General features: G+C 43.3%; 1 protein-coding gene across 3 annotated transcripts in view; it reads right to left on the bottom strand.

The window, feature by feature from the left end:
* The window catches only part of mafa (MAF bZIP transcription factor a), a 387,413-nt gene that overhangs the window by 281,461 nt on the left and 79,066 nt on the right, over positions 1 to 26,886 (bottom strand). The window contains exon 2 of one of the 3 annotated variants that reach the window (XM_080186705.1): positions 19,371 to 19,577. The exons of the other annotated variants lie outside the window; for them this stretch is intronic. Within the exon in view, the coding sequence (XP_080042831.1) occupies positions 19,568 to 19,577 (10 nt within the window). The 3' untranslated portion in view covers positions 19,371 to 19,567. Of the gene's footprint in view, positions 1 to 19,370; positions 19,578 to 26,886 lie in introns of those variants that run through there. 3 annotated transcript variants of the gene reach the window in all.

Genomic DNA, 26,886 nt, shown 5'->3' with positions numbered 1-26,886 from the left:
CCTACAGTCACTACGCTACCCAGTGTCACTGAGTGCCAAAATGTCGAATGCACTTACAATAGATTCCGTAACTGACCCTAAGAGGACTAAAGCACTGTGTTAAATTGAAACAATATGTAAAATGTGCTAAACAGTGATTACTCATTTGAGGTTCAGACGGTGTAAACCACGGGAGCTTTGCTTGTATGCATTATTATATGACGAGCCCTTAGTTAGATTAGTTACATTACCGCTTTGTAATCACTCTGAGGATTCCATTAACTGATGAGTGTACATTTAGGTAATTTTGGCTTTGACTAAAAGATCTTCAGCTCTGAATTCTGTGACATTATTCTGCCATTTCAGTTACCAGTTGGAGCCAGAGATAATAAGGTAGAGTAGCAATATGGGCAGTAATACAAATGCAAGCATGCAGAATAAATGCCACTTTATCTTGGGGTCCAGTTGATGCCTATATTTACTGTGGCATCCTTTTAACTTCCTCAATTAAATTATTGTTTCAGTTATTCTCTATCACTCTGTTTAAGCTGTTCACAACCAGAAAAACACTATTTTTCTAGTGTGAATTTTTAATCCTCACCATCTCTGTAATACTTCCTTTACCAACAGAAAGCACATCACACCCTTGCCGTAATGCAGCCGTCATTAAAAAGTAACACTCCAATAAACAACACATTTACATAAATCCTACCTATAAGACACGCCTCACACTCCAACAGACAGCCCGTGCATTAACCCCCTCTATATCATCTGCTCACTGTAGCGATACTTAACAAGTCTATCCAACACTCTCCATACCATTAAATTCTAAAATCAATATATAACATCCTGATATAGCACACAATAGTCATTTTTTTAGTACAGAACATGCATTTTGCTGCAAAGCTAAGGGCAATGTCTTGACCAATCAGGGTAAAGCTCTCTGGTTTAAATTTCAATCAATGCTTGGCAGTTATCTGTCAGTCACCATCAACTCATGCATTTTCCACAGCAATGCCTCCACCAATCAGAGTCCACTTTCACTGATTCTTATGATGCTCCACTAATAACAGTCAGTTATCCTAAGAATAACCTGTTTTCAATGGAATAATCTATTGTTTTCTGTCTGTTAACTAATCTTCAGTCCATGCCAGGATAATACCTCCAAACCTATGTTCTCCAATTTTGTTTACTAACCTCCTTATCAAGAATCTTATTAAAAGCTTTCTGAAAATCCAAATACACCGCATCCACTGGTTTCATTCATCTATGCTACAAATTGCTGTGTTAATGTAAGCTTACTTGTGACACTCATCAATAAGCTATACAGCAAGCAACATTCTCAAAATATTCCAACAGGTTTGTCAACCTTGATTTTCCTTTCATGATTCTGCTCATTCATATAAGTATTTTCCAAGTGTCCAGTTATCATATCCTTTCTAATAGATTCTAGCATTTCTTCATAATGCTCAAATATCCCCCCATTCAAAGATGACCAGATTCCTATTTGTTGGTTATTATTGAATCTACCCTTCTAAGCAGTACAATCCAGATCACTGCATCAAGAAATCTTGGCATCCCACCTCTTTATCGGGAAAAAGATACAAAAGTCTGAGGATGTGTACCAACCGACTCATAAAATTGCTTCTTCCCTGCTGCCATCCGACTTTTGAATGAACCCACCTCGTATTAAGTTGATCTTTCACCTTAACTATGACGGTAAGACTACATTCTGCACCCTCTCCTTTCCTTCTCTATGAATGGTATGCTTTGTCTGTATAGTGCGCAAGAAACAATACTTTTCACTGTATCCCAATACATGTGACAATAATAAATCAGATTTTAAAAAATCTGTCTCATTTGACAATTAGTTTAAATCTGTGTCGTCTTGTTGCCAACCCTACTGCAGGTGGAAGCTGTTTCTCTTCATTTACTCTGTTGAAACCCTTAATGATTCTAATCACCTTTATTAATTTATTTCAACGGACCCCAGATACAGAGAGCCCTCTCGAGCAGAGTGGCGGAAAGTACAATTCACTACCAAACATGTGAGTGCATGGTCACACAGCAAGCCCTCATGAAGTGTTGACTCCACCAGTTAGAGGTAGAGTGTTGGCAGGGAGCTGCTTGCTTCGCTGGATATATGAGAACGTGTCCTCACACCTGATCCCCAGATAATGCTTTCCAGCAGCTGCCATCTCAAGCATCAGAATTTTTTCATCAACTTTAGGATAGATATCTGACTTTGGCCGCATGAAAAACACCATACATGGAATTCTATTCGACATTGACCATCAGCTGAAGCCAATATAAAATCTGATGCAGAGAGATTGCCACAGCTGCTTTAACATAGAGGCACTGAAACTGGAAGCTGGGGCAAGCCATTCAGCTTTTGAGCCTGCTCCACCATTCATTATGTTCATGGCATGGATCATGGAATTCAATATCCTGATTTCCCCCCCACCCCCCCCATATCCCTGGATCCCCAAGAGCTATATCTAATTTCTTGAAATCAGACAAGGTTTTGGCCTCAACTACCTTCTGAGGTAGTGAATTCCACACATTCACCAATCTCTGGGTGAAGAAATTTCTCCACACCTCAGTTTTAAAAGGTTTGCCCCTTATCCCCAAACTATGATCCCTAGTTCTGGACTGCCCCCAATCACCGGGAACAATCTGCTGTGGATGAAGGCCGGGCAATGGTCAGTAACTTCACTGGTTTTTGAGGGGATGTCGCACCGAAGCGATAATCACCTTACACCGGTTGTTTTACCTAGCCCACTGTTCCAGTCAGCGGCGAGAAATGTGAGTCAAACAGCAACGCGTCAACCGGTAGGAGTGCTCCTACTCAAAACAGACAACACGCCAAGTCCTTCCTGCCTCACATCGCACTGTGCAAGTGTATGTTCCAGCAATGCACGGATCCCACTGCTTGAGGCACCCCCCCCCCCCCCCGCACCCCCGTTAACCTTTTGCAGGGACGGACCCAGCACCTGAACAGTGTATCTTGTAAACTTGTACATGATGTCATACGGATGGTTTGCGCTGTTCATTCAATCTTGTTTATGTGCGACTTGAAGGTTGATGGCTGTAACAGATTGTGATGGCAATCTCCAGTGCATACACTGTGTTGCCTGCCAGCTCTGATAATGTCATTCATCTCTGGCGTCGGCCTGGTGATTCGCTTCACATAACAGCAGCTCATGCTGATGGAATGTGCACCGCAGATCCCTTGAAAAATATCCCTGAACCCAATGACAGTAAATACATTATAGAAATTAGCCTTTAGTTTTATTGGGATGTGGGGGGGGAAGTGGGGGGGGGGGGGTTGGGGAGGGAGGGAGCAGGAGTTACGTATTTCTTTTAAATCTGGAATGATATTCGGTCTGGTTTAAGTTGTTCTGCATTAAATTTTAATCCACCGAAAATGAACATGGATTGAAAGGGGGTGGAGTTGCCTTTCTGGGGAGTTCCTGGTAGGTTCGGTTTCTGGAATTCATATCGGTTTGCTGGAGAAAGTTTGCATTGTAACAAATTTCAATGTCCTTGAGATGATGCAGCCGGATCCTGAGGCTTGGTCATTTAACGCATTCGCATGCAATCCCCTCTCTGTTTCAACCCTTTTAAAACAAATGGGGTTAATGCTCCTTAAAATAGCGCACAACGAAATTCAGTACAACTGCAATGAATATTGCAATGGGTCATTTCCAGGCTATAGCTTTGAAGAGGGGTGGCGAAAATAGGGAGGTAAGTGGCCTTCCTCATTTTCCTAAATCTGCAATTAAACAGGGGCAGCACGGTGGCACAGTGGTTAGCATTTGCTGCCTCACAGCGTCAGGGATCCGGGTTCGATTCTCCAACTTGGGGCACTGTCTGTGTGCCCGTTCTTCCCATGTCTGTATGGATTCCCTCCAATTGCACTGGGTTCTGGTTAGGTGTAATGAACTGAACAAGCGCGGGTGTGTGGTGACTTGGGGAATTTCGCAGCAACTTCATCGCAGTGTTAATGTAAGCCTGACTTGTGACTAATAAATAAACTCTACTTTAAAATATTGGCTCTTGAGAGAATGAAATCCTTCATAGAAGCGCCATTAGTGAATGCAGATATAGCAAACTAATTCTTTTACCCAGTCCAAAAACTGATCCGATGTGCTCGGTGCCTTCTCTACTTTCTCTCGCTCTTTATAAATGTCGCTTTAATCAGTTACATGGCAGGATTAGAGACAGTAGGATTGTCCTCTTCAGATCAGATAAAGGGGAGAGTTTGATCAAAGTTGTCAGGGTATTTTTTATAGAGAGGGAGAAATTATTTCATAGAATCTACAATGCAGAAGGAGGCCATTCAGCCCATCGAGCCTGCACCAACAATAATCCCACTCAGGTCCCATCCCTGTAACACCACATATTTACAGTACTAATCCCCAATACAAAACAGCAATTCATCATAGCCAATCAACTTAACTCACACATCTTTGGGCTGTGGGAGGAAACCAGAGCTCCTGGAGGAAACCCATGCAGACACGGGGAGAATGTGCAAACTCCACACAGACAGTGATCCCAGGTTGGAATTGAACCTGGATCCCTGCTGCTGTAACGCAGCAGTGCTAACCACTGTGCCACCACACTGCCCCAGGCAAAACTGTCATTTACTGGAGGACACAGATTTAAGATAAATATATATTTTGATCATTTTATCTCTGATAAAATGGGATGTAGTGTGAGGAAATGAGGAAGCATCTGCGACACAACTTATTTGGTGTGACCTGAAGTTTCTGGGAGATTTCTTTATTGCATGCTTTTAAACCAAATGTGAAGAGCACAACTAATCCTCTCCCCTGCCCTTCAGTCATTATCATTGTAAATGTTGCTTGTTTTGATGTTGGTACACCTGTGTCATTCAAACAGTTATTGCTGCAGAGGGCTGTGGAGACCAGGTCATTGAGTGTCTTTAAGACAGAGATAGATAGGTTCTTGATCAATAACGGGATCAAGGGTTACATGGCGAAGGCAGGAGAATGGGGATGAGAATCGTATCAGCCATGATTGAATGGTCGAGCAGACTCGATGGGCCGAATGGCCTAATTCTGCTCCTATATCTTATGGTCTTATGGCCCAGGTGAGGGACAAAGCCCATCATGCAGGACGTTAAACAAAGTGGGAAGAATATGCTATACAAAGTTAGCAGCAGAATAAATTCATCAGCAATGCCCAGGACCTATCAAATTTTGGTTATAAAAGAAGCAGGCCATTCAGTCCCTCGAGGCTATCCCATCATACAGTGAGGTTATGGCTGATCTGTATCCTACCTTGATTCCAAAACCCTTAATATGTTTGTCAGGCCCCACTGTAACACAGTGGTTAGCATTGCTGCCTCACAGCAATAGGGCCTTGGGTTTGATTCCCAGCTTGGGTGGGAATCTGTGTGGAGTCTGCATGTTCTCCCCACACCTGTGTGGGTTTCCTCTGGGTGCTCTGGTTTTCTCCCTCAGTCTGAAAGACATGCCAGCTAGGTTCATTGGCCGTGCTAAATTCTCCCTCAGTGTATCTGAACAGCACTGGAATGTGGCGACTAGGGGATTTTCACAGTAACTTCATTGCACTGTTAATGTAAGTCTACTTATGACTGATAAAGAAACTTTGACAAAAATCCATTGTTAAAGAAGGCATGGAAAGACTGATTGGAAGGGTAGGTTCTGAGAAAGATTGAGGTTGTGTTACAATACTTTCAGAAGTATTTTACCATGTTGCAAGGGCTGTTCTCACAGTCCTCACCTCTTGTCTCCATCTGCATCGTTTTGCCCCAGCCCTTAGACACTTTGACGTTGATGCAGCCTGAAGTTGAACTCTATTTATTACTATTGTTAGAAGTTTAAGGTCTCATAGCCCCCTGTGATTTCTTATATCTTGGCACTCTCTGTCTCTCCCTCCCTCCCTCACTCAGTTCCCCTGGAGGGTCTTCATTAAGCAATGCCTTGCGCAGACCTTCACTCCTGAAGTGGGCTACATTCACTGCTCGGAAGTTCTTGACCCTGGAGCTGTGCACCCTTGAACACCAAATGCCCAACTCGGCGACTCGCTGCTGTTGGATAGCGGGAACTTTCTCGGGGTTCGGAATGCCAGGCTGGAACAAGGAATTGAGTGTGAGTTCCATCTCTGATGTGACATCACCCACCCTTGGACGCCCCAACCGGACCGAGTGCAAGGGAACTCGGGGATTGATGGAGCTAAGATTACTGATAGATATTTCAGAATGAAGGATAGTTGTGGGTAGATATTTCAGAGTACACACACACGCACACACCTCACCGGGCAGGGAGGTGCAAGTTTAAAGATTTCCCCCCACTGTTAAACTGACTTCAGAACTAGCGCCTTGCATCTAAAACAGGCAAGTAAGTTTCACCAATAACAATTCAATGTTGCAGCGGGAAGGCGCTGAAACTGGGCAAGGGGAAACTATTCAACAGCAACAAGGGAAAGGTAAAAAAAAAATGCTTTTGTATGTTTTTTTATAAAGTGCACAAGTATGAAAGAGTGGGATATGAGACTGTAACCGAACCCTTTTTCTGTTGGGTTGGGGTCTTAGGGGTACACAGTATACATGACTGTACAAAGCATTCACATTTCGCGGTTCCAATGTCGCCTCAATCCCTCCAGGTTTACAGATGACTGACTTGTCTCCACCCCCTCCCTTCCGCCCACCCCACCAATTCCCCTCTGTGTTTTAATTTGCGGTGTTTATTGTTCTTTTGGTTTTTTTGGGGCGGATGCCAAGAAAACAGCCTATTATTGTTATTTTATGTTTACCTCTGATGCAGAGACGCTGCTGCAAGTCCTTGGTGAGATTGCAGGCAGGCGGGGTGGCTCTGTGAAGGACAAGCCCTCCCCGACGGAGCGAAGGACGAATCCGGCTCCAGACCTTCCTCTGCATGGGACAGTGCTCATGCATGTCTCTATTATTCCGTCATTTCGGGCAATTATACACTTTCGTCTTTCACAAAAGACGCTTGTTCTTGTTGGCCACCTCGGCATTAAGTGGCGTTGCCGCCCAGATCTTTTTTTCTTAAATTCACAAGGTTGATAATTTGAACTTGGATTTTAAATTTTTTTCTTAAAGTTGTTATTTGATGAGATGTGGGTGTCTGCTGACAGGGCCAGCCTTTATTATCCACCCCCTATCTAATTGCTCTGCAATTTAGTGGTTGCTGAGGCCACTTAAAGGTTTGCTGTGGGTCTGGAGTCACATGTAGGCCAGGCAAGGTAAGGGCCGCACAGTCTGTTTTCACACTGCAGCCTCCTAGTGCCAGGGACTCGGGTTCAATTCTGGGTTTAGGCTTGAATAACTGTGTGAAGTTTGCATGTTCTCCTCGTATCTGTGCGGCTTTCCTCTGGGTGCTCCTGTTTCTGTTTCCTGGGTCGTACTGGGGCTGCTCTTGGTTGTTCGAGATTGGCCTAGTGCCTCATGTCGTTAGTGTGTGCCTAAACTGGACAAGATACTAGGCAAGACGACAGCTCAGTGACTATCGCTGATTGCTGTGCAGACACATGGATTTGGGCCGGTGTCTGTGGGAGTTTGCGCATTCTCCCCGTGCTTGCGTGTGTTTTCTCCAGGTGCTCCGGTTTCCTCCCACACCCCAAAGATGTGCTGTTAGGCTGATTGGCAGGAATAAATTGTCCCTAAATCAGTTTCCCTCAATCTGGATGGCCATAAAACATTAGATAGGGGTCATGAGTAGAGAGGGGGACTGGTGGTGTTGAGATGGCGGCGTGGGCTCGTTGGGCCGAAGGGCCTGTTTCCCAGGCTGATTTTGTTCTTTGTTCTTTGTTTCTTCCCACAGTCCGAAAAATGTGCAGGTTAGACGGATTGGCCATGCTAAATTGCCCCTTTAGTGTCCAAAAATGTGTAGATTACATGGACCATGGTAAATGTATACAGTTACTTGGAGTGGGTAGTGGATGGGCCTGGATAAAATATTCCGTTGGGGAGTCAGTGTAGATCGATGGCCCAAATGGCCTCCTCTGTCCTGTAGAGATTCTATGGCAGATTTTCTTCCCCAAAAGGATATATTGGTGAATCAGATGGGTTGGTCACTATTAACTTTCAATTCCAGACTTTTAATTAACTAAGCTTAAATTCCACCAACTGCCATGGTGGGACTTGGATCCATGCTGTAGAAGATTAGTTTGGGACATTGGATTCAAAGGCTAGTGACATCACTGCTACACCACAGCCTCCCAAAACTTGTAGCATAGACCAGAATTCTATGACCTCGCTCATAGCTGGGATTCTCCAGTGTGGTGAATGCAGATTTAGTTGAGCGCCACATTCTCCGTTGGTGCTGGCAGCGTTGGTCAGAAGTACGAGATTGGTGAATCCCAGCCACATTTTCATTCTAATTTCCCCACTCAGCCCCGCTTCGTACTGGGATGCAGTTCCAAGGAGACCAACCACTCTCTGGTAGCTTAGCCAAGTGGGCAATCTTCCTGGCTGAACTTAGGCAGGCTCAGGCAGCTATTTGACTACGGAGGGCTCATCACACCTGAGCCTGATGGCTCTTCATTAGATGTTTATACAAGTGCCCTTTCTAGCAGGATTCTCTGGACGGCAATCAAAAATAGGAGCCCTGGCTGAATGTTACCCTTCTGAGCCAGGAACTGTTCATGATCCTACAACTGCCACCCAGCTGAGATCAGCTGCTACCAGTCAATTTTAGCATGTTGGTCCCAGGGAAATGTAATGTGCGGTGAACATCCATTCATTAATTATTATGATGGGAACATCATCAGGAGAGAAGGCAAGATTATGTCTCACTAAGCTTGAATATCAATTGCTGGAAATACCCTATCTGGTTCACCAATGTTCATTTTGGGAAGGAAATCTGCCATCTTTACCCGGTCTGGCCAACATGTGACTGCAGACCCATACTGATGTGTGACTCTTCACTGTGCTCCAGAATGTTCAAATTCAAGGGCAATTGGGGATGGGCAACAAATGCTGGCCTTCTGACTGATCCCATGAAAAATTAAAGGGGAAAAAAATACAGGCCTTACACCCATGTGACATTGGTGGAGAGTCCAACAGCAGTGTTCCTGGGTTATTTGACAACTGAAAAATGACATTCACATTTCAGGTCAATTGCGAGCAGAATTAAGGCAGTGTCTTGGCACTATCTTGCCGTTCCTTCACTGCTGCTGGACCCAGATCCTGAAAGTTCCTTCCCAGGTTGTACCTGCACCAGATGGAGTGCAGAAGTTCAAGAAGGCAGCTCAGCACCACCATCTTTTCAAGGGCAATTAGGGATGGGCAACAAAGGTTAGCCTTGCCACTGACACCAACATCACATGAAAGAATAATTAAAAAACAGTTCCTTTCAACTCCATTGATTAAAAAGTTTTGTCATACTTAGAACAGATTTTATAAATGAGGGACGTTTCACAACGGAGTAAGGTTTACAGTCAACAAGAGGTCCAACCTCCACAAATGCCCCACCCTAAGTGTACAGAGAATATAGGTCTGTAAATCAGAGAGGAATGTATGGTGTATACCTATTGCAATTACGTTCATCTACTTGATCAAGATTTTTAACTTATCAAAAGCTTAGGAACGACTGGAAAGGTAAAGACTGGGATGGGGCAGTTTTAATTTTGTGCAATAGTGAAAATTATTATACGGGTTCAGCTTCTGTTATACATCACTCCCAATTCTTAGTTTCGTTTTCATTCACTGACTGTTTCACGTAGAGCAGATGGATAATGACAAGTTTTCAAAAGGACTGGACTGGTAAATCATCCAAAGAAGACCATCTACCGCCTCCTTTTATCAGCAAGGAGGCTAATAGCATCTCGATTAATTAACATTAAGTCTTAAAGTTTATTTATTAGTGTCACAAGTAGGCTTACAATAACACTGCGATGAAGTTACTGTGAAAATCCCCAAGTCGCCACACTCTGGCGCCTGTTTGGGTACACTGAGCCTGGCCAATGCACCCAACCTGCATGTCATGCGGGAGGAAAATGGAGGACTCTGAGGAAACCCATGCAGATATGGGGAGAACGTGCAGACTCTGCACAGACAGTCACCCAAACCGGGGATCAAACCTGGGTCCCTGGCAGTGTGTAGCAGCAGTACTAACCACTGTGCTACCACACCGCCCTATGCACTTTTCTTCAGCTCTAGTTCTTTTTGCAACTTCCAGCCTCTGTTGTGTATAGGTGCTGCACGAAGGATGAACATAGTGGCCATGCACAACTTGCTTCCTCTCTGACAGGTTGGTTCGGTCAGCATCTTCAAACACTGTTGTCAGGAGCTTCCCTTTGTTGAGAATTTGCTGCTCGACCTGAGCCTGTGGTTATAGCGGTATATCAGTATTGGCAGTTAAAACACAGCCCCAGATAATGGTGAGTGCGCGTTATTATAATGGTGTGCAACATGTCATTGAGTTTAGTGGTTTCCGATTATGCTAATTATTACAGTTAATTAACTGTTATGGATTTAGACAAGCCAGCCAACAAATTCATACTGCATCTTGATTTAGTGAATTAGGTTATTTTCATCATTCTTCACCATAAAACATAAATGACTCATCTTGAAAACAGCAACAAGGAAGTGATCAAAACATGTTCATCATTGACATTAACTTTTTACACTTTTTACATAAAATAGCCTTAAAGAGAGATTCTGACTTTTTTAACTAATTAGAATTCAGATGGCAATGACAGTGCACTGGCAAGGAAGTGTTTGTAGGAATTACAAAAAGGGAGACAGAAGCCCATTAAATTCGTTAACGCCGTGCTTGAAACTGTCTCACCAGAAGTAAAACAAAGCCATTGTGCGTCATGGAAATATTGCCATATTTCTGTTCCACCAGTACCACTAAAAAAGATTGGCCTTAACTTGTAGTTTTCAAAGTTTGCTTATTATTGTCACAAGTAGGTTTACAGTAACACCGCAGTGAAGTTACCGTAAAAATCCCCTAGTCGCCACACTCTGGCACATGTTCTGCTACACTGAGGGAGAATATAGCATGGCCAATGCACCTAACCAGCATGTCTTTTGGACGGTGGGAGAAAACCAGAGCACCCAGAGGAAACCCAAGCTGACATGGGGAGAATGCACAGTCTCTGCACAGACAGTGACCAAGCCAGGAATTGAACCCAGGTCTCTGACACTGAGGCAGATGCTAACCACTGTGCTGTTGCGCTGGCCAAAGAGAAGAGGGGTGGGGTGGGGAGGGTATGTTGGATGGTGGTGGTCGTACCTGTTACCCTTCAAACTTTCAATATGTAACCATCCTTCACTGGGAACCATCCCAAACTCCAATTTAAATCAGAGACTTCAGATGGTTCCATTTATCAGAACAGAATAATTCCCCAGGAAAGGTTAGAAGAATTAAATACATACCAACAAACAGCAGGAGAAGGCCATTCAGCCCTTTGAGTCTGCTCTGACATTTAAAAACAGCATGGCTGATCTGATAATAACCTCAAATCTGCACTCCACCGCTAACCCCTGATAACTTTCACTACCTGCTTACTAAGATTCTATCTACCTCTGCCTTAAAAATATTCAAAGGTTCTGCTTCTACCACCTTGTCAGGAAGAGAGTTCCAAAGACTCACAGCCATCTTTGTGAAAAAGTTTTGTCTCCTCTCTGTTTTAAGTGGGCAACCCCTTATTTTTAAGCAGTGATCCTAATTCTAAATTCTTCCATAAGAATCTTTTCCACACCCACCCTATCAAGACCCCTCAGGGTCTTAATGTTTTAATCAAGTCACCTCTCACTGGACACAAGTCTAGGCTGTCCAATCGTTCCTCATAGGGAAACTCACCCATTCCGGGTATTAGTTGGTAAATCTTCTCTGAACTGCTTCCAATGTATTTACATTTTTCCTTAGACAAAGAAACCTATGCTACATATAGTATTCCTGATGTGCTCTCACTTCTAACTTCCACTTCTAACTCTTCGGTAAAGATAACATAGACTCCTCTGACCCCTCACTTGACCCGTTAGACAATGTAGCCGACTAGTCCCTCACCTCCCCAACTACCCTCTTATCCCCCCTCCAACTACCTCACCATTGCTTATCCTCTTGTCTGCCCCATGACTGCTCCCCACCCATCAGACTACCTTCCTATCTCCCAGAATGACCACCTGACCTCTCCTACTCCCAGAACTGACTACTCAGCCTCAAAACCCATCCTATTCCCCTCCTACCCACCATATATCCACTCAACATGCTGGCACAGTGATTAGTACTGCTGGCTCACAGCGCCGGGGCCAGGGGTCGATTCCCAGCTTGGGTCATTTTTGTGCGGAGTCTGCATGTTCTCATCGTGTCTGCATGGGTTTCCTCTGGCTGCTCCGGTTTCCTCCCACAATCTGAAAGATGTGCTGATTTGGTTGATTGGCCGTGCTAAATGCTCCCTCACTGTACCTGAACAAGTGCTGGAGTTTGACCATTAGGGAATTTTCACTGTAACGTAATTGCAATGTTAATGTAAACTTAATTGTGACACTAATAAATAAACTCTACAACTTTAAACTTAGACTCCCCACTGTTTGACCAGCCCTACACCCAAGGTTCAGGAAGCCACTGCACTGTGCTTTTCTGAGGAGGACCAAGTTGGAAGGTCAGGTTGAAATGCACAGCTCCTAATTAATGCAAGTAAAAGAGGAATGGAGTGGCCATTCCTCGGAAATTCTAATCCATAAGACCATAAGATATAGGAGCAAATTAGGCCATTTGGCCCATCGAGTCTGTTCCACCATTCAATCATAGCTGATGTGATTCTTATATATGATTCTTATCCCCATTCTCCTGTCTTTTCCCCCGAACCCTTGGCCACCTTAATAAGACCATAATCGATCATTGACTCGTTGCTATTTATCTGAAAATTAGCTGCTGCATTGCCCACATCACAACAGTGATTGCACTTCAAAAGTAATTCATTGGCAAGGAAGCACTTTAAGACATCCTGACCATAAGTCAAGTTCTTTCTTTGGTGTCCTGTAGTTCAGTGAGAGAAATTCATTGCTTTAACAAGGGTAAGTGGATTGAGAGCAGGTTCAAGGATTCATGGCCATTTGCAGAACAGTAGATAGAATGAAGCACACTGCTCATTTGAAGGTCAGGGTTTTTTTGTGTTTTTCAAATAATGATAATAAGCACTCGGGCAGTCATTATCCGGACTTAATCTTAACTAAGGAAGGAAGGTTTGCAGTCATATAATGCACATCTCGCAAAAACAGTCTGAAACATTTTGCATGCGATCAATTACCTTGAACACAGTCACTGTGGTGGCCATTTTATGCACAGAAAAATATCGCAAACACCATTTATTTTTGGCCATGTTGAATACTGTTTAAATGAGCGTATGGGAAAATTGCCTGTTTTGCTTCAAATGCACCCATGGGATTTTCAATACCCAAATAAATCATTAGAACAAGCAATCAAGGCTTTGGCTCAACATCTCATTGGACGGACAGTGGAGATCTTGCTCTGTACATCACTGAACTATCAGGTTAGATTGTGTTCTCCACGTCCTATACCTTGAATGCACAAACTTCTAACTCAACAGTAACAACACTATAAAATGTACCAAATTCAAATGCATGCTGATGGATATATTTAAAGACATTTTCTTTTACTGATCATTGCTTTCCTTGAATCATTTCTCCAAACTACAGGTGGCCTGATCCCATGACCCTGCTTTTTTAGGCATATGTATTTATTTATTTGTGTCACGATTAGGCTTACTTTAACATTGCAATGAAGTTACTGTGAAAATCCCCAAGTCGCTACACTCCGGCACAAGTTTGGGTACACTCAGGAAGAATTTAACATAGCCAATGCATCTAACTTCCGGACTGTGGGAGGAAACTGGAGCACCTAGAGGAAACCCAATGCAGGCACAGGGAGTATGTGCAGGCTCTTCACAGACAGTGACCCAAGCTGGGAATTGAGCCCCGGTCCCTGGCATTGTGAGGCAGCAGTGCTAACCACCGTGCCACCGTGATGCCCAATTTGCTTGGAAGTGATTTCGCTTGTCTTCTCCCAGAGAAAATGCCTAGGCTTTCACTTGGGATGTAACTCTGGGGAATTATGAACGTGGCAGCGTCCTAATGTTTTGGGACAAAGTGCTCTGGGGTGCCAAAGGAACCATGAATAATTAATATTTTGTTCAACATCAGATGGCCACAGTCAGCAGACAATTTAAAAATCAGTAACCAGTTTGAGGGTGTCACGCAGGAAGAAGTTTCTCAGCTGGCATCTTACCCCTAGCGAAACGTACAGAAGAGGAAGAGTGTGGGAGGTACTATTAATACTGGATTTGGAGAGCTATCTAATTGGTCTGTACTCAGTACTCCTGGCGGGAAAGGCTTGGCTGTGATCAAACCTCATTTCAAAAGCAGTACTTATATGAGGTCGCTAAAACTAATTTTGAGCTATCCCCTGAGGTACACTCAGCTTGAGATCTGATGTCCTGAGGATTCTACAACTGGTTCTAAAAGAACATTTATGTCAAAAATCAAAGCAGATTTCTATCAGTGTAAGCAGCAAGATTATGTACACTTGCTCCTTTATAAAACACTGGGACATCATGCCCTAAAAGATTACAACAGGGAGGATTAATTCTCCCCTTCATTACCCCCTTCATCACTGGAGCTTTTGGTGTTTCTTGACCAGAACAATAATTATAATATGTTCATGATTATGTCTTTAAAAGAAATGTTTATTCAGGTGGACATGAAGAAATTTGATCATTGGTTGGGTAGTTCCTTCTGTGTTAAAAGTATGATCATTGATTTTATTATAGTTCCCCACACAACAAACTCTGTTTGCCCATCACCCTTTTTCTTACTTCCACACATTGGCTCCCAGTACCTAAAGTCTAAAATTCACATCCACATGCTGAAGGGATAAGTGGGGCAGCACGGTGGCACAGTGGTTAGCACTGCAGCCTCACAGCGCCAAGGACCCAGGTTCGATTCCTGGCTTGGGTCACTGTCTATGCAGAATCTGCATGTTTTTCCCGTACCTGCATGGGTTTCCTCCAGATGCTCTGGTTTCCTCCCACAGTCTGAAAGACATGGTGATTAGGTGCATTGGCCATGCTAAATTCTCCCTCAGTGTGCCCAAACAGGCGCCAGAATGTGGCAACTAGGGGATTTTTCACAGTAATGTCATTGCAGTGTTACATCGGAATTCTACTGCCCCACCCACCATAGAATCAAAGTGGGCGAGAGGTAGACAATGGAAATGTCCATTGGGAAATGTCGGATGGGAATTTCTGGTCTCACTCGAGCAAGGCTGTAAAATCCCGCTGTTAATGTAAGCTACTTGTGACCCTAATCTTTAAACTCTAAGTCCCTTTATGACCTTTTCCCTCATGAGTTCCATAGCTCCCTTCACACTGACAATACCCCGGAACCACTGTTCCTCTGACCTCCAGATCACCATTTGTCCAAGAGAAGGGAAATATTCCTTGAAGTCCTGGCTATTAGCATCACAAGCAGGCTTACATTAACACTGCAATGAAGTTACTGTGAAAATACCCTAGTTGCTACACTCCAGTATCTAATCAGGTATTTACCCTGCATCAAGCATCATCAAAATTGTAAGTGCACCTTTTTCTTTCACCCATCTCTGCTAGCTGTGCCTTGAGTATCTAAACTGCAGACTCTGGAAAGCACTCCTTAAAACCCTCCTCAGCATCCATTCACCCTTTTATATCCACCTTTAAACCAATGTCTTTGACCAAACTGTTCATTCAGCTTAAGATCCATTCTTTGTAAAACTCTACAACATGGTTTGGGATGACTGTAAGTAGTCTCACAACACGAGGTTAAAGTCCAACAGGTTTATTTGGAATCATGAGCTTTCGGAGCACCGCTTCTTCATCAGGTGAGTCATCATTCTCCTGATGAAGGAGCAGTGCTCCGATAGTTCGTGCTATCAAATAAACCTGTTGGACTTTAACCTGGTGTTGTGAGATAACTTACTGTGCTTACCCCAGTCCAACACTGGCAACTCCACATCATGGGATGACTGTGTTATAGTTGCTGTATTGGTGTTAGTTGTTCATTTTGTTAATTGGTGTCAATCCTAGTCCCAGTCAGCTCAGCAGTATGACAATACACCCAATGAATTCACAAAGGGGGAATTTTCCTCTCCCAACCGCCATGGGAATCGTAGTGGATGGGGTGGGGGGCAGACTATGCAAAGGTCTGACTTCAGGCTGGATTTTCCAGTTTTGGGGTGAGCACAAGTTGTTTGATGCTGTGAGATGTACAGCATTATTGTTGCACATTAAAGCCTGGATATTTCTCTTGCTGATAGTTGCAGATGAGCGCTCAATATTTTTGTAGGACACTCTTTCGACCATTGTAGGTTTGCATCTATTTATGTTAACTGGGTTAAGAGTTCAGCCAAAATTGCAGGCAAAGAAGTAAGAATTTGCAAATACCACCAAAATGAATTTCTCAGCTGTAGTTTCTTAATATGCTCTATTCGTGTTAAACGTGGTTGATCTAAAAATTACCAACAGTTTCGGCATAGAGATAGTCCCTGTCATGCCCAATACCAGCATGTAATAGTCAGAACTTGCAGTCAATTATTCTAAAACTTTGACACAAATAAGCTCGAAAGGTGGTTGCTGCAAATGTGATTTGGGCCATAGACAATATTACGTCTCTAGTGAACACATAATTAAACACAGAAATAATTGAGGGTAACTCAGAATTTTGTAGACTTGTATAAGGATGGGGAAACATTTAAAGACTATGGAGTTTCTTAATTGTCATTCTTTACTGAAGAAAAGGGAAGATTAAAACTCCATGGCTTTTATCAGTTCTTCTATGAGTCACAATTGCACCCCCCGCCCCCATCCAAACCAGCCTGGGTAGACCCCAGAACTGTTAACCCAGTGGTCACATAACCAAAGCTGGTTTCACAGAATTGTTACAGCGCAGAAGCAGGCCATTCAGCCCACCCTGTCTGCACTAGCTCACTAAATGAGCAACTTGACTTAGTGCCATTCCCCTTCCTTTTCCCTGCACAAGTAAACCATCTACTGTCCTTTCGAATTCCTTGAGTGAACTTGCCCCCATCGTATTTTCAGACAGTGCATTCCAGTCCTGAACAATGGGTTGTATGACTTTTACTTTCTCAGGTCACGGCAGGAATTTCCTTGTCCCCCTCCCACATGCTCCCCTCTCTCCTGTGGCACGTTTCAGCAGCGGAGATGGACCATTATTGGTTGGTGGTGGGATCTTCTGAGCCGCTGCTGTCAATGGGGTTTCCCTTTGCGTGCACCCTCTGCAGGCAGGAGATACACCTCGGGAATTCACCGTCAGTGGGACCAGAAGGTCTCTGTCCTCTTGCTCTTGATCTTTTTATGAGTGGGAACAGTTTCTCCCTATCTATTCTGTCCAGCCCCTCACCATTTTGAACATCTCTATCATATCTCTCCTCAGCCTTCTCTCCAAGGAGATCATTTCCAATCTCTCTAATCTATCCTCATCACTGAAGTTTCTCATCCCTGGAACCATTCATGTAAACTTCCTCTGTGATTTCTCCAATGTGTTCACTTCTTTTAATAGTGTGACTGTCAGTCTTTAGCCACTCCAAGACCTTGCAACTAACGGCATGTCATCAGGCAGCCAAAGTATTTAACCTCTTCTTCAGTTTCAAAGTTCATGTCAGAACAAACCCCTGAGATACTCGACTGCATGCAACCTGCTGTAAACTCTTCACTTTACAAAATCCTCACTTCAACTTTAAATTAAGAAACCAAATGCTTGCTCTGTGGGAGACAGGAAATCATAAATCAAAGAATGAACTAACTGTAACTGTAAAAGTGCACTATCTTTATTTGTATCCAATCTTTATATATATGTGTGTGTGCTGCATGTGCATGTGTGTGCGTGTTTGTGTCTGTGTGTGTGTGCGCTGTGCATGTATGTATGTGTGTGATGCATGTGCATGTATGTGCATGTTTGTGTGTGTGCACGTGTGTGTGTGCATATGTGCGCCTGTTTGTGTGTGTGCGTGCTGTGTGTGCATATGTGCGCCTGTTTGTGTGTGTGCGTACGTGCACGAGACTGAGTGCGTGACTTGCATTATTGGAGGGTAAGTGTGTTAGAATGCATAACTTCCTTTATTATTAAACACAAGAAAGCCTACTGCTGGATTAATTAACCGGAATACACACTCTATGGATAAGAATAAATACACTTTTTTCCATGACAAACATACTAACAACATGGCAGGGCATTGTGTGCTGGTATTTGTGCTCCATAGAAACTTCCTCCAAATCTATTTCATCTCCTCAATCAGCATGTGCTTTTATTTTTTCCCTGTGGTATACATACAAAAATACAATATATATGTATAAAATATATATTATATTGTATTTGTGTGGATGCTCCTTTGTGTATTTGTGATTATATAACATATTTACAGAGCGCTTGACAAAACGGTATGATTTTGTGATTACAATCTTTTACTAAGCACAGACTCTATGATCGTGGTTATCTGGCATTATTATAGTTTTGTTCTTGTGAGGTGACACGGCTAGATGGTGAAACCTCACAGCCAAATGGATTGGTGGGTAATTAAAAATCGACAGTTGTGATCGAGGATGTGAATGAAACAGCAACAGCAAAGTACTTTCAAGACTGCAACAAACTCAAGAGGTTCAGGTAATGGGACAAGAAAAGCGTCAACTTTGACCTTGCATGCTAAGATGTTGGCTGAACCTCTGGAGAACTTTGCAGCCTTGTAACCTCTTCTTCATTAGTCTTTGTTCCCCGTTAGAATTGTGAGTGGATGGGTTGTTGATTTAGTCACCCGCAGCCGCCTTTGAAGTTGCCCATGACCTCTGCAATAACCAGTACTTTCCTTAAGTAAATCTCATGATATATGTATTTTTTCTCTTTCCTCCTTTCGTGGGTTCCACGTGCTACACGCAATCTGTTCGCACAATAGGAACTGTCTACTGTCTGATTAATGCCTTGGCCCCTTGAGGGTATGGCTGAAATTGAGAACTTGCCAGATGGAGAATTGGTGGGTGGAAACTTGAATCCTATCACTCGGTGGCAGGGTGTGCTGCTATTTCGACACACATCAAAGCTGTGGTCCTGTTTCTTGCACCAGAGGCATGTACGATGACAGTGGGGAACTTGTGCATACCCGCTCACTCAAAAGCAGGAGAGTTTCTTGACATAAATAAAAGCCAGCATGTTGGGAAATGGTGAGCTTCAGGAAGTGGGCTTCTCTTTTAGGCTTTACGTACGCCAGGTAATCAGCGTTCCCAAGACCCTCACACCTTCCAATTCATGACACCCCACCCCCACCCTGCCTCCTCCAACCGCACTCCCCAGTAAAGCAGCCTTTTCTTCTATTTCCAATACTTTTTACATTCAAAAAAAAAAGCTGACGTGCGCACGACTTGTCTCATGGGTTTCTTGTAGCTGTGTCCAATTTTGAAGAGCAATGATACATGAGAGAACATGTATAAAAATCCATAGGTTACCTGTGCTTGCTGCTGATTGGGATGTGCCTGGGAAGCCAGTCCCAGGTAATGATCGTCAAAGCTCCCTGTGGACGCACAAAACAGGGAGTATTAGCAGCGAAACTGCTGACGCCACACATACCTGTGCTAGGGTTGCCAACTCTGGCTGAACATATTCCTGAGGGGCTTGATGCCTAGACCCCTCCCGTCTCTCCCTCCCCCATGCCCCCTCCAACTGCCCTTCCCAGTAAAGGAGCCTTTTCCTCTATTTCCAATATTTCTTACATTCAAAAAAACTGAAGCGCCCACGATTTTTCTCGTGGGTTGCTTGTAGCTGTGTCCAGGTGATTAACATTAAAGTCCTGGAGGGTTGGCAACCCTAACCTGTGCACAGTACAGCAAAGTGGGGATGTTAAAGTCTTAACTGTAGATTTTTTTTAACCTGGCCGAGTGTATTTTGTATGAAAAAAACCTCTTCTACTCCCACTTATTTCAGCCTGCTATTTTTTTCCTCTGTGAGTTCCCTATATCCTTGTATGCCACAAGTTTTAGATAATTGATGGAGATTGGTAGTATTAATTGATGTCCATTCCTCGGTTCTGAGGGGACTTGACTTGTTAGACGCTTTGAGCCTGTTTCCCTTGCCTGGAGAGTCTAGAACTGGCGGAATAGTTTCAGGGTAGGAGATCAGCCATGGTCATATTGAAAGGTGGTGCAGGTTCGAAGGGCCAAATAGCCTACTCCTGCTCCTATTTTCTATGTTAAGACTGAGGTGAGGAGGTATTTCCTCTCTCAGAAGGTTGTAACTCTTCAGAATTGGCTACCTCAGTGGATTGTGGATGATTGGCCATTGAGAATATTCAAGGCTGAGATTTGGGTTCCGAGGGGAATCAAGGGACATGGGGAACAAAGTTTGTGATAACCCGTGATCCATTGAATAGTTGGGTAGGCTTGAGAGGCTGTATGGCCCACTCCTGATCCCATTTCCTATGCTCTTGTTGCCATGGAGTGGTAATTCCAAAAAAAATTCATTTACAGAATGTGAGCATTGCTGCACGGCCAACATTTGTTGCCCTAACCTAACCGCTTTTGAGAAGGTCGTGATGAAGTCATGCCAGTGATTACACTCCCCAGCCGCATTCTTGTTGCTACCACCTCGCCCGCTTGAGGCATGTAAGATGCCGCCCGAGGCCAACAGAGAATGCCATTCTGTGAGCCGTGCCCGCTCTGATTCTGGGGCAGGTGTGGTGGTAAAATTCCAGCCATTGTCTGGTTTCTATCTGAAATCTGGCCTTGATATAATCATAGCCAGCCTCTTGGTTAGAAATGGTCTTTAATATTGGAATGTGGGGCGTATTAGAGGGAATGCCAAAAACGGGTTTACGACAAAGCAACACTATTTCAATGTTGATTATCAGGAGGAAGAGAGCTATCAGCCGGAATCCTTGGTCTTGATCTGTACCTGGTGACCTCCTGGTTAGAAAGTGCATTTAATGGGGGATGCTGGTTGAGGTTTGGATGTATTGACTTCCATGGGTCAATGCCTTTCCAACACTTGCCAGCTGCACTCAGGTATAAAAAATAATCACCTAATTACAGAGGAGCTGATGCCTCATCCACCAGCTGTCACTTCATCAGAAGAAAACTGCTACCTCTTCCACTCGCAAACAAATGAACTCTAAATGCTTATTCCTAAAATGGGGTTTGCCGTGCCACACATACAGTGACAACTTGCATCTATTTTGTGCTATTAATTTAGTAAACCTCCTCAAGGTGCTTAATAGATGTGGAAAACATTTACACTGGAGCCGATACCTCAGCGAATAAACCTATATTTAGGTGTAAGTGTTGACTGCGTGATGCTGAGTTTTATTTATAGAAATACACTGCTCCCATGACAAACAGACCTTTGTTAACACATGGGACCGAACACCTTCAACTGTTTGACGAGGTGAGTCTTGCCTGACACTCGATGGAGTGATTTATCCAATTGCATTATGTTAACACAGAATTAATTTCTGGCTTTTAGGAATCTGAGGTGCGAAAACTGCTTTTACTGATTATTTATTTGTTTATTATTAGTGTGTCACAAGTAGGTTTATATTAACACTGCAATGAAGTTACTGTGAAAATCCCCAAGTCGCCACATTCCATGCCTGTTTGGGTATGCTGAGGGAGAGTTTAGCATGGCAAACACACCTAACCAGCATGACTTTCGGACTGGGGGAAGCAACAAGAACACCCAGAGGAAATCCACACAGACATGTGGAGAACATGCAGACTCTGCACAGACTAAATTATACTCTTTTTCTCTTTTCATGGGATGTGGACATCACTGACTGGGCCAACGTTTATTGCCCATTCCTAATTGTTCTTGAGGAAACACTCCCAAGCTGGGAATCGAACCTGCGTCCCTGGTTTTGTGAGGCAACAGTGTTAACCACTGTGTCAGGGTCTTCACCCCACAGCTGTTCTCTCAGAATTCTCATCACTGCAGTTCCCAATACATTTTCTGGGATTTCAATAACGTATAAGAAGGAGAAGAGAAAAGTGGGGTTTTTGCTTGAATGTACCTACAGATTTGACCTTCCAAAATGAAAGCAGGAAAACCGTGGTCTATGTAACAGGCTATTTATTTTGCCTTTTAATTTAAAACATTGCTGCTTCTTTTGTGTTCCTCATGTCTAATCTTTCTTTCTCCTTTGGTACTGGAGGTGTGAGAGATAAAAGCAAATTGAATACAAAGTGAAATGATGGTGATGCCAGATTACAACTCCAGTAAAGGCTTCAATTTTTAAGCACAAGACTTATAACTGCATTGAAGAACTACATCACATGGTTCGAATCAGATAACAGGAATACTGGTATTTAAAATGTTTTTGAGAAACTGGAAATCCATTTGACTTTTGGTCCTTCGTTATCATGTAGCTTGCTTTACCCCAACCAGACTTATAAGGGTTAATTTTGATTGGCCACCTCTTTCTTGACCATGTTGCTTTTTTCAGACAGTTATGCATAACAGAGTGGACAGTGGGGAATGTATTATCACTGTACTAGTACTGCAGAGACCCACAGTAATGCTCTGGAGACCCAGTTCAAATCCCACCATGGAAAATGGTGATACCTGAATTGAATAACAATCCAGAATGAAAAATCCAATGACGATTGTGAAACCATTGACGGTTGTCATAAAAATCCATCTGGTTTATTACCTGGTCTGACCTATATGTGCCTCCAGATCCACATAATGTGGTTAAATGCCTTCTCAGTAGCAATTAGGAATGGACAATAAATGTTAGCCCAGCCAATGATGCCCACGTCCCATGAAAAAAGGAAAAGGATATTATTTAGTCTGGACTTAGAGTCCATATGAAGTTGACCTGATGTATGTACACTGAACTAAAATAGAAAATGCAATGAAATGGACTGGATTTCTTAGGGATAAGGAAGGTGCAGTCAGAATCTATTGGATTTTCATGCAGGAACATTAGCAGAAGATCACTTTGGAAGGGTGGATGAAATGGACCTGACGTTGGTACGGTGACCTGGATCGAGAGGTAACACTTCATTAATCTCAGATAGTTGATTTTTTTTGGTCTTTGGCACTAGTGTAAAGCCCCTGTCATCAATTCTATTGTCGCCTGTTTCATACTGAAGTCAAACTTTTGATAACTTTGAGGTCCCGTTTGACCATTAGCTGAGCACCCAACTGCAATAATAAAGCTGACTACTACTTCTTCCATAATATTGCCCATCTCCATGCCTGACTCAGGCACTGGCATCATTAGCCGTGTCTTTTTTCTTCCCCAAACTTGAATATTCCAATCACCTCTTTGTCTTCCTTGGAGACGAGAATGTTGATTTGATAGATGTATCATCATGGGTTTGGACAGTAGATGGGGAAAGTTGTTCTCATTGGTGGAATGAACGAGGCCCAAAGGGCATAGATTTAGGGTAATTGGCAAAAAAGCTATGGAGACTTGAGGAGAAACTTTTTCACACAGTGGGTAGTGAAGGTCTGTAATGCACAGCCTGAGAGTTTGGTGGAGATAGGTTCAACTGAGGCATTCAAGATTGTTTTCTGAAAAGGAAGAATGTGCAGAGTTATGGGGAGCAGGTTTGGAAATGATACCAGGTGGAATGTTCTTTTGAAGATCCAGAACTGACATGGTGGGCAGAATTGACTCCTTCTGTACTGGGATAATGCTATAATTCTGTAATCTGCTGGCTGTCCTCTTACCTTCTATTCTCCAAAAAACTTCCGTTGTTCCAATATTCTGCAACCTGCATCCTAACTCACACCATTCTATTCAGAAATCACTGCTGTCCTTGCTGATCCACATTGACTGCCTATTCTCAATGCTTTCAATTTAGAATCATCTGCATGGTCAAATCTCTTAATGGCCTCAATGCCATGTCTCCTCAAACTCTAGAAGCCTCCATTGGCTATGCGTTCCTCCAACTTCGATCTCGTGTGCATCACTTACTCCTGGTGCCTCATCAAAGCAGCCCCGCTTTCAACTGTTTAATCCCTGGAATTGTCTCTTTGAACCTCTCCCCTCCACCACTTCAGTCTCCGTCAAGGCTTTTGAGAAAACCTACCTGTCTTTGTCCAAGTTGTTAGTCAGCTGTCCTAACATTTCCTTGTTTGTAACATCCTGATTGTGCTTTCATAAGATACCTTGGGATGTCTTTCTGCATTGAAGTCGATATAAAAGCATGATGTGCTGACTGTTTAAATAAAATGAGCTGATGCCCTGTGAAAAGCTGACTTCGAAATGGGACAAACTGGGGAAGAAACTGGTCTTGGCTTAGGATATGAAATGTACACTAGTGCAACAACCATTGGTTCAAACCCTGCTTTGTACTCAACTCAGTTAAGGCCAATGTACCTCATACCAGCTGGGGAACATGAAAAGAAATAACTTGCATTTATATAGCAGGTGTGATGTTCCATGACAATTTATATGTAAAAAAGTACATTTGATGTATAAGGTTGTAAGGTTGGAAACATAGCAGTCAAATTGCACAGGATGAGGTCCTACAAACAGAAATGTGATGACAGGTAAACTGCTTTTGTAATGTTTGTTGATGGACGTTTGTAAGGGGAGAATTCCTCTACTCTTCTTTGAATATTGGCTCAGAGGGTGGTGGGAATCTGGAATGCGTTGCCTGGGAAGGTAGTGGAGACTGGAAACCTTACAACTTTTTAAAAAAATTGGATGAATAATTGAAATATTGTAACATTCAAGAATAAGGGACAAGTGCAAGAAAATGGGATGAAAGAACCTTTAGTGGGAGATATTGTTGGTGTAGACTCACTAGGCCAAAGGGCATTTTCTGCACTTTATGATTGTATGACAATCTCTATGGGATCTTTTATATCCACCAGAAAGAGTATAGCCTTAGCTTAATGTCTCATCTGAAAAACAGCACCTCTGACAGAGCTGCATTCCATCGGAGGAGCACAGTAAGAAGTCTCACAACACCAGGTAAAATCCAACAGGATTATTTGGTAGCACAAGCTTTGGGGGTGTTGCTCCTTCTTCAGGTGAGTGAAGAGTTGTGTTCGCAAATAGGGCAGACATAGACATAAACTCAATTTGCAAGGTAATGGGTGGAATGCGAGTCTTTATAGGTAAACAAGTCTTTACAGATACAATGTGAATGGAGAGAGGGTTAAAGAGATGTGTATTGTCTCCAGCCAGGACAGTTAGTGAAATTTTGCAAGCCCAGACAAGTTGTGGGGGTTACAGATAGTGTGACACGAACCCAAGATCCCAGTTGAGACCGTCCTCATGCATGTGGAACTTGGTTATCACTTTTTGCTCAGTGACTCTGCATTGTGTGTTATGAAGGCTGCCTTGGAGAACGTGTGTTTATGAACACAACTCTTCACTCTCCTTAAGAAGGAGCAACGCTCCAAAAGCTTGTACTACCAAATATACCTGTTGGATTTTAACCTGGTGTTATGAGACTACTTACAGTGCCCACCCCAATCCGACGCCGGCACCTCCTCATCATGGCTTCCATTGGAGGGACAGCCGACAACATCAGGAATGGGATTTGAACCCACAACCTCTGACTCAAAGACAAGAGGGTCAACAGCTGTACTATTGTTTTTTCCATTATACCCTCTCTCCCATTCCACCACCCCCCGCCCCGCCTCCGCCCCCCCCCCCCCCCCCCCCCCCCCCCCCCCCCCCACCCTTGCAGTGATCAGACTCAAAACTGCACTGACCTAACCCAAGCTACATTCTAAGGTCTGGTGGTTCTTCCTGAGTCACAGAGAGCTCTCATAATTTCATTCTAAGTGCTGCTGGCCAGCGTTTTCAGGTGGTTTAGCTGACCACATGCTGCACACTTCCTGTAATGACACCCACTTAGCCTGATGCTGAAATCACTGTCAGCCAGTTGTGGCTACTTCCTTCTGATTGATGGGTTAGGTAAAGGACGTGACTTTGAGAAATCATTTACTGTACCCGGATATTGCCTTGAGACTGCTAATGGACCGCCTGGCTGAACAGGAAAGGTACCTAAATCCTTTAAGAAGCATAGCCCTGGGGAGGAAGTGTTAGTAGTATTGATACTGCTTTAATTCTACAAGTAACAAAAATGCAGGTCAGGAGCTACCTTGTGATACTATTATTTCAAATACCTGGCCATCACTGGCAATTCTGAAGGACCATATGTAATGTAGGTAAGATTTCTGACTAATGGCAAGTAAATTTTTAAGTTCCAACAGCTTGATGTCATTGAGGAACTGTAAAAAGACAAAAATTGTCAGCTACAAGGTAGAAATGTACAACGTAATTTAGCACAGAGTCATTGATGTTTACAGCACGGAAACAGGCCCTTTGGCTCATGTTGCCCAGTTTTTACCATTTAGCTTCTCCCAATTCCCTGCTTTTGGCTCATATCCCTCCATACTAATCTTACCAATGTAACTGTCTAAATGCGTTTTAAAAGATTATATTGTACCCACCTCTACTATTACCTCTGGCAGCTCATTCCAGACATTCACCATCCACTGTGTGAAAAACTGCCCCTCCGGACCCTCTTATATCTCTCCCCTCTCACCTTAAACCTATGCTCTCTAGTTTTAGAATCTCCTACATTTGAAAAAAGATGTTGACTATCTATCTTCTCTATGCCTCTCATTATTTTATAGACCTCTAAAAGATCACCCCTAAGCTCCTAACCTCCAGAGAAAAAAACCCCAGTCCATTCAGCCTCTCCTTATGACTCAAATGATATGTCCCGGTAGCATCCTAGTAAATCTTTTCTGCACACTTTCTAGCTTAATAGTATCCTTTCAATAATAGGGTGACCAGAATTGTACACAGTATTCCAAGTGTGACCTTGACAATGTCTTTTACAACTTCAACGCGGTGT

This window comes from Carcharhinus amblyrhynchos, chromosome 4 (assembly GCF_965287045.1).
Source record: "Carcharhinus amblyrhynchos chromosome 4, sCarAmb.v2.hapA, whole genome shotgun sequence".
In the NCBI taxonomy this organism is placed as follows: Eukaryota; Metazoa; Chordata; class Chondrichthyes; order Carcharhiniformes; family Carcharhinidae; genus Carcharhinus; species Carcharhinus amblyrhynchos.
Note: the sequence above shows the minus strand (reverse complement) of the source record. Positions and strands in the feature narration are given on the sequence as shown.